Genomic DNA, 9,288 nt, shown 5'->3' with positions numbered 1-9,288 from the left:
GTGCAACATGTGGGCAGAGCCCACTTCTTTGAATCCTGGGAGGAGGCTATGGCATACATAGAACAGAACATTCTGGCTCCACCTAACAATGGCTGACTACCACTACGATTCTGGGTCAAAGGGGTATAATTCATATTTGCGCTACCCACCAAGGTACCATATCAAGAGGTTCTCCCAAAATCTGCTATCGTGACATTTAGCGGCTCTTGTTACGTTGAAGAGATTGATTTTACTTGATGTGGCAACATGGCGCCACCCACTGAATCAGACGAGAGAGTTAAGGTTGGGGACTACACTGTCCAGTTGGAGGGATGATGAGGGTGGGCAGGGAGGGCAGTTAATTGGGATAGGGCTACAAGAAAAACCTGATGGTCGGAAGAGTCCCAAAGCTTACAGAGTACACGACTGGTTGATATACTATGCAAGCATTCCTATAGGATGGTACAAACCAGGATGAACCACAAACTCAATCTCCTCACTTGGAACATAAGAGGCCTGGCCAATCCGATTTAAGCACAGAAAATTATGGCATATGCCAAAAGGCACAAAGTCAACGTCCTGATGCTGCAAAAGTCACATGCCAAACAAATGGTAGTTGATTCATTTGCACAAAGCTAGGGCCCGATGCCAGTAGGCACGGACTACTCCACACAGTCGAGTGGGGTATTGACCTTTATACACCACCGCACAGGGTTGCAACTTACCAGATCAAAGGTGGGCGCAGGAAGCCGCTACGTTATAATTTGGGGGATATGGGATCGGCAGAATGTAATATTTGTTAATACATATGGCCCAAATATAGAGGATCCCAATTTCTAAGTAAACATTATAGATCAACTAACATTATCAAACGACTATAGTATCATATGGGGCAGGGATCTCAACACTATACTCAATCTGCAAAAAGACAGATCAAACTGGAATCCCAGGTCACATACTAATACCATGCAGGCTATACTGCAGGGCTTGTCTCACCTCCTACTTGCGGACTCCTGGAGAGAATTACACCCAACCTAGAAGAGTACACATTACACTCCCAGGTATACAACACAAGCTCGCGTATCCACTACTGGCTATGTTCCAGGCTACACATCCCACAGATTGAAGAATGTATCATCCTCCTGAGAACATTGTCCGACCACTCGCCAGTGCTTCTGGCACTGGGTATGTCCATCCAGGAATGGGGCGCTCGCCTATGGTGGATGCCACCAGCACTGCTTCAAGATGGGACCATCATTGAACCACTGAGGAACAACACACTAGATTTCTTTGACCGCAAAAGGGGGTGAGTGCGGGCAGTGGCCATGGTGTGGGAAGTGTTCAAGTCAAGGCTTGGCTAAGTGGACATCTACTGTCACAAACCCATGGCACGCTACGCACGATCAGAGCAGACCTAAACCACACGGAAAATATGTTATGCTCCCTTGAAAACATACACACATCAACAACGGGAGCGTAAACACTTCGTTAAGTGTTTCAAAGGCACGGTACATTCCAGACCAGGACTCTTTCTACTGGCAGGGGATGCAGCGCCCAATTAAAACACTTTTATTTTATTTATTACAAATTCAGTTAGAGAAGGCACCCAACCCCTCTCACACCCACCTTTACAAACACCCCGGGTCACGATGGACCATGAACCAGGCCGGTGTGTAATAATACAATATTTATTTATATTTAAATTCCATTTGAAAATCATACACATTTAATATAGGGCAGCAATCACCAGTGTGGTGATAATTACACTGTAAATTAATAGAATACACTTAGTTTGACCTTGTTACATAAGATATGCTATATACAATAGAATAAAGGCAAGATTACTTTCGAGGGGTATTTTCTGACAGCACAATAGTTAGTATTTCCCCCTGCAATGCTCCCTCAAAGCCCAGTTAAACAAATGTTGTGTGGGTAGCAAGGAGTAGCAAGGAGTCAGGTATACTAGGCAACAAAAAGAATACAAATCCAACCTTCCTCCTCTGAATGGGAGGCAAAATAAGATTGAAAACCTTTCAATTTGAGCATAATGGCAACCGGAATTACCAAACACTTGTTTTACATGTGCGGTTGAATGAATGAGGTAGAAACGAATATAGCAGTATCAGAGATGTAAGAACACTAGCAAAGTACAAGGCAATATACTAATAATGGCCATACAGTTCAGAAAATCATCTTTGGAACGAAAAACACAGTGCAGCCAAATCACACGTCAAGAAATTACATTTGCTTAGTTTCACGGGTTTAAAATGACAAAACAGCTTGGAAAATGGGTTAAACTGACAAAATCGGAAATCGGTTTTGATGACAAGGGACAAAGACACCTCACAGGTAAGATGCGAAAGTGAAAGGGTAACTCTGAATGGATGACATGATGGGCTTCATGAAGGGGAAGGAAAAATCATTTTTTTTTTTTAAATGAAAGCAGTTGCACAGGCAAAATCAGTTTTAAAAGGAAATGGCAAGTTTTATTGAGACTATATTTTAGTGGCTAGAAAAGAGGAACGCCGGCCATGAAAAGGGTTAAGCTGCAGTTTTGACCCCCTCACGCAGTGTGCATCGTTATGGGGAATTAATGTATTTATTCAAAACAGTACTAAGAACTTACACGAGGACTAAAAGGAGTTGGAAAGAATAGTGCTAACAGTTGGAAATCACTACAGATTTTCCTAAGAGCAAAGTACACAGAGGATTCTGACAATTTTAAGGATTTTGCTAGGGCAGTTATAGGATCTCTATGGGATTGGAACTAATACAAGGTACCAAGGCAAGGGAGGCAGTTTGTGGTTGCTGGGGAAAGGAAATACTCACAAAAAGCACTTTAATGGGGTAGCTTGGACAGCAGACCGGGTTTCTGGACACCGATGCAAGCTCTGGTCACTGAAAACAGAAGCAGGCTCCTGTAGAAGGGGACAGCTGGGCCTAGACTGGTCACTAAATAGCGAGGTGCCTCAGCTGGGCTCTCCTTGAATTAGGGGGATTTTTGTGGGGATTTTATGGATCAGTGGTTCCACTTGGATAGGATCAGCTGGCTCTAGCCTGGCAGTGGAATCTGGAATCTTGCAGGGTGAATCTGGAATGTCAGGATCTCTGGATGTGCAGGAGCTGGAAAAGTCAGAATAGAGTCCAGAGCTCCCTCTGCCTCCCCTTTATGTAAGGAGCATGACATCAGAGGATTTTTTACTATGTGGGCTGAACTAAGATAGACATAGCTCTAACTCAGATAGGTCAGGCTGCTATGTCGCCTCCTTCCTGGAAGCAGATTGGACTGAAGGAGGTGACTCCGTTTTATTGTGGATGTTTTTTACAATGTGCTTTGTTCTACCAAAGTTACTTTTGCCAAAATCAGTTATGGGACAAAACACTCATATTTACAAATGTCATCATCAGGAAACGTATACAAGCAGACTACATATTTTACAAGACACATGCTGATCCAAATCCCAAGACAGTGTGATGCTGTTCAGTCATTCTAGCAATCATTCGCCATTTCCATGGAAAATATTTCATCTAAAATTCAACAATTTTATATATGTATACTTATTATGACTGGTCTTGTTCTCATTCATTTTCAAAGTTGTTTTTCACCATGCATGTTTTCTCCAGAATTTACATTTTCCTGGTGTTTGCGTCTCAAACATGCTAGGAAAACCTACAATATCTTATTTTAATGGCATAAGCATGACATTTAAATGTTCTTAATTTCACATTAATATGTCTTTTGATAATTGAAATAAATGTCATAAACTGAATAGTCTCTGAAATTAACTGAGCCGGCTTTGTTTTCAAAATATGGGCATTCCTTTCCAGCCCACAGCCAAATGTCAGGCTCTGGTCAGTTTCCATGGATTCACCTTTGAAGTCCTTCCGTTTAAGTTGAGGCGAGGTGTCACCAGGAATTCATACCTATGTGCCCTGGCAGTCCATTCTCTCAGGCTGGAGAAGTGCTGCTTCGTCTGACGAGGGTGCTAGATTCTCCTCCTTGACCCATTCACATTTTCCAGGGGGCTTGTCCACTTGGGGAAGGTGATTCTGTTCCCAGGGGAGACAGTGACTTTTGAAGCCAGGGCCTGAAAAATCTGTTCTGCTGGCCCCAAAGTACTTTTATTTCTTTATTTATTTTTCTTTATTTAACCAAAAAGCAAGTCTTTTGGGAATAAATATCCTATATATATTTTAAAGCACACCTCCATCATATTTTTATGCAAGCACAAAACCATAGTTAAAAATTTCCCTTTTTAAAAAGCATTTTCTTGTTTGGCAAAAGCACCATTTTACATGTGGGTTAATATTCCTTGGATGTCACTTTACAAATGCGGTTTTTCCTAGCATCTGGATTCTGAGGATTTCCATGGCTGTAGTCAATTTCTAATACACAGAAATCTGTTCAACGCAAGGGTCCTTTGAAAGTGACATAATCCAAGAGAGAGAGGGCTTCTTGTGAAGGGTTTGCCTGTGGCTTGGAATGAAGTTATCTGCTATTTCACAGATTTTGCCTGACACAACATGCCATTCAGTGAGGAATGCCCCCATCTGCAGGTGTACACCCTGAAAATAAATGAACATGGAGTTGTCTTACTGGAACCAGACTGTGTAATGTTGAAAAGATGGGAAGGGCATCAGTGTGCAGTCCTTTGAAATGCAGAACATTTTTTTTTTTAGTAGGAAGTTTTGAGCTGGCAGCATAGCAGGGCTGCCTTTGAATTCTTTTCTTTGGTGCACATGAAGAAAACACTGGCAGCCATTCTTGGGGTGTCCCATGTTCCATCTCGCCCCATGAGTGCTTGGCAAAGACAGCAAAGCAATTTTTTTTTTATTGTTATAGCTGAAAAGAAATCAACTTTACAACATTACAATGCAGCCATTTTTGTAATGCAAGGGATGAGCACTCAGCAGAGCCACAATACAAAGAAAGGAAATGTTTACACATTTTCATTACATATTTTTTTCAATAACACTGAAGAATAATACTCCCTGTTAGATAGATATACCTATGGACCTACGTATTCCTTCTGCTTTTTCTTTTTCTTGCTTCTTATTCTCCAGGGGTTTCCTCTCTTTGACTTTCCTTTGTCTCCTCTATCAGCTGCAAAGTGTGTCTGGGGTGACAACTCTTTAACTGATTAATGTGGACCCATTTCTCTTCTGACAGCTCTCCTTTGGGGATGCAGATTCTGTAGGAGACAGGTGAAATTTTATCTACAATTTCAAAAGGACCACTCCAGGAAGGGAGACATTTCTGCTCCTTAGTCTGGTTTCTTTGAAAATTGTACAAGTAGACCCTGTCTCCTACTTGGTATTCCTTTCAGTTGTTAGTTTTATCCCCTCTGCTGATTTTTCCAGATTCCGCTGAGCGTACGCAAAAGCATGCTGAACGTTTTCTTAGATTCTCAACATATTCATGAGTTGTGGAGGCGTTTATCAGTGTCTGCTCTTGTGTTCTATAGAGCAGATGTGGAGCACCTTTTTTCATCCAGTCATTACCTCAAATGGAGACATTTTGGTTGCAGAAGATGGTGTAGATCTGATGGCCATCAAGGCAAGCGGTGATCCGATGTCCCAACTTGGCCCAGAATCAGCTACAAACTTTTTTTAGAATGCTTACAATGGTTTTATCGCACCACTGAACTCCCCCACTAGAGGACCAGTGGTTTGCAATATGAAGTTTCTTTTTACCTCAAGTTTCTCCCATATCTTTGTTATCAATTCGCTGGTGAAGTGACTTCCTCGATCTGACTCAATCATTTAGGGTAGGCCAAAAGAGCGAGAAGATGTGGTTGATCATCAGGGCAGCTGCTGTTTCTGCTTTGCAATTTGGGGACGGAAGACATTCCACCCATTTGGTAAACAAGCATGTTACTGACTGCATGTACTTGTTCTCCCTAGAGGAGCGAATTACGGGCCCGATGAAACCTACTTGTAAATCTGACCAATGCAGTGTCATCACACTCTTCTGGAGGGGAGCTCGGTGTGTGAGTGAACTTGGCTGAAATTGTGCACACACAAGACACCCCTTCAAATATTGGTCGATGTCCTGCCCCATGTGTGGCCAGTATGTAACCTCCCGCAAGATTTCTAGAGTAGTATGAAACCCATGATGACCGGCTGTGGTTGCGTCATGGGCGTGACTTAGCACCAGGCTTCGGAATGGCGTAGATACCACCCACTGACGCCAATCAGAGATGGCTCTCCTTACCAACAAACCAACTTGGATTTGGAACATTTTGGGACACTTCATCAACATCCTGAGGTCCTCTTTCCCAATGTAATCAGTTTCCATCAGAGGAAAGTTCTCAGGGTCCTAAATATGTTGATACAATTTCCCAATAATCGGATCCCCTTTTTGTGCCGTGATTAAATCAGCATCTGGGATCTCCTCATTCCACTGGGCAGTTGTGAGTTCATTGTGAGCCTATGTCTAGAACCTGGTGACAGCGGTGACCTGGATTTCACCCAACAGGGACGCGATCTCAAGGAGATCCCCTTGGATGGCTACGGTTTTGGCCAGCTGACCAGCCTGGTCATTTCTAGTTTTGTTTGTCCCCTGTATTCTGGAATGACCCTTAATCTTTTTCCAATTGATGGTCATCCCATTAGAGGTGACCAGATCATCAATATTTTCTATAAGCTTGCCATGTTTAATTGGTTTGTTATTAGCACACAGCATGCCTTTGGTTTTCCAATTGACCCGGTGCTCCATAAACCCGTTCCGGACATAAACTGAATCAGTGATTATGACCAGTTTGTGGAGTTTGTGTTGGACGGAAGTGAAGATGGCCTGATGAACTGCCATCAACTCTGCCACCTGACTACTGCCAGGACCAATTTTGTACCCATCGGAGGGTTCCCGGGCATCATTCATCCAGGCATTCCCAATGCCGGCCACCAGTTCCTTTTCCCCATTGTTGTCAACGTGGTAGGACCACCCGTCCACATAAACTGTGGGAATTCCCTCACACTTGTCTTCTTCATAGACTTTGTGCATGGAATTCAGGTACGCCTCCATGTTGTCCTGGGTTTTGAGACTTTCATCCTCGAGACAGTTTACTCTGGCACAATCATGCAATTCAGCCAGAACTTGCACAAGGGGACTCTTCTTGTTTTGGCCATATGTGCCTTGCATGGACAGAATCCAGGAAGTAATTCTGGAATTACCCACATTTCCTGCCCATATTCTGTCACTTTGGAGGTATGGCAAAGGCTGGTGTGGAGTCTCCACTGTGATGTGCTCACCCTGGATGAAAGGCGGTCATTTTTCAATGCTCACACTGTTGCCAGAAGTGCCTTCTCACAAACGTTGATTTTTTCCTCCACAGGGGATAAAGTCTTGCTTGAGTAGGGGATGACTTTATTGACCTTGTCATGCTTTTGGTATAATACTTCTGTCAAGCATCTATTCGAGAACCCTGTCTCCAAGAAGAACTCCTTATTTTGGACAGGGTAAGCTGGACAAGGCGCTTGTGAAAAGCTTCTTTTGAGTTGCTTTACTGCCTTGGCTTGTTCTGGACCTCACTTCCAATTGACCCCCCCTAATTCAACAGATGGACCAGGAGTCTTGTGACCTCTGCGTAATCCTCAATGAACTTCCTACTGTAATTAGTCAGTCCAAGGAGGCTTCTGAGCTCACGCAGAGTTGTGGGGTCTTTCAGTTTTAGTAGTCCTTCCACTTTCTTCTGCTGTGAACAGAGACACTCAGGAGTTATTTAATGTCCCAAGAAGTTGACACGGGTCCTGCACCACTGTGCCTTCTGAAAGGACAGCTTTGCTTCAGCAACCCTCAACTGGGTCAGAACATAATGGATTTCCGCTATGTGTTCCTCCACAGTTGAGCTTTTGATCAGGACATCATCCACAAAGGCCAGGATACCCCTTTCAGTCAGGTGGGGCATGGCCTTGTTTAGGAAGATGTTGAATTTGTTGCCTGAGTTTATGTATGCATAGGGAGTCCAGGTCCACGTGTACTGCTGCCCCCCGAAGGTAAAGGCCAGCTTGTACTGGTCCTCCCAACTGACGGGCACAGTCCAGTATCAATTGGTCAGGTCAATGGCAGTGTACACCTTTGACCCCTGGATCTGGGCCAGCCCTTGATCAATCTAGGGAAGAGGCCATCAGGACATGTGTAATTGTGTGTTCAGTTCCCTAGGGTCTGTGCAAAGTCTCCATTGGCCATTTAGTTTTAAAATCACCAGCTAAGGATTATTAAAGTTGCTGTGGAGTGGACGAATTATCCCATGGGACTCTGGATTTATGATTATTTCCACCAGGGTCTACATAGATGCGTGAGGCAAGCGATATTGCTTCACAAACACAGGACTCATCCCAGGGTCAGTGGGAATTGTGGTAGCATGTATCTCGGTGCGACCACAGTCGTATGAGTCCACAGCATCTTGGAAATCTAAGAACACCTATTCAACTTTTGCTTTTGCTCCTCGGTCTCTCAGTCTCACAGGCATCAGCGAGGTTGACCTGCTCTTCAACCATTTGCCTGAAGCCTGCAAAGACTTCATGTTTTGCGATCTCAGCAGCCTCCTCCAGCTGGATGGAGAGGTCTCTGGTTAAAATTTTGACCTGGACAGAGGGTTTCAAGTAGGAGAGGCAGTCATTGTGAACCTGGAAGATCACCTCATCCTTCCTAATGTCACAGGTCACCTCTTTCTCCCCGTAAGGACAGGAGGAGTACACCAGGAAATTCCCCACTTGCTGGGTGAAGATCCTGTCCGATGCCATGTCATTGCCACTGTCATTGTCATAGCAGTCATTTGGGGAATTGGTCCTATCAGTTAATTTCCTAGATCCATGGAAAAATGTCAGTCATCAACCACCATTCCAATAATGGTGCCTGATCCCAGAGTGATACTCCTAGGGTCGCTGTTATCCACCAATATTGGAATGTGTTGTGTTCTACACTGACTAATGGTGTTGGATTTAACCCCAAACCTTGGTGTTGGAGATGAGCATTGAGATGTACATAGGCGTCACGATTTTGCAAATTCCGTCCTCTTTTCATTTTTAAGTCCAGTGGGAATTGTTGGGTCCATCCTGGGATGGTGACCTCCTCTCCAATTTGAACTTCAACCACATACGGCAGCAATTGGGCTGACCAAAATGCCTTTTCAGAATGATCAAAGTCCATGGGATTGCCCTCTAGTCGGGACCAGGCCTTGCAATTTATAAGGTCCAAATTAATTGCAAACCGATTGAGAATGTCACTGCCTAAATTGAAAGCAAAGGGGACATCTCACACGAATCAACAATTATTCTCTATGCTTTTTTCACGTATAGAAATTTTGA

General features: G+C 43.8%; 1 protein-coding gene across 1 annotated transcript; it reads right to left on the bottom strand.

The window, feature by feature from the left end:
• Positions 1-6,415: 6,415 nt before the first annotated feature.
• On the bottom strand, positions 6,416-6,982 carry LOC138448028 (ribonuclease H-like). The gene has a single exon (XM_069604565.1). It carries the CDS (start codon positions 6,980-6,982, stop codon positions 6,416-6,418), a length of 567 nt encoding a protein of 188 aa, XP_069460666.1.
• Positions 6,983-9,288: the final 2,306 nt, after the last annotated feature.

The sequence above is a fragment of the Ambystoma mexicanum genome, chromosome 3q (genome assembly GCF_040938575.1).
Source record: "Ambystoma mexicanum isolate Mex_15411 chromosome 3q, UKY_AmexF1_1, whole genome shotgun sequence".
NCBI lineage: Eukaryota > Metazoa > Chordata > Amphibia > Caudata > Ambystomatidae > Ambystoma > Ambystoma mexicanum.
The sequence above is the reverse complement of the archived record's forward strand: the minus strand, read 5'-3'. Positions and strand labels throughout refer to the sequence as shown.

Coding starts and splice junctions, on each gene's coding strand:
- LOC138448028 (XM_069604565.1), bottom strand. CDS start 6,982: ATGCACAAAGTCTATGAAGAAGACAAGTGTGAGGGAATTCCCACAGTT.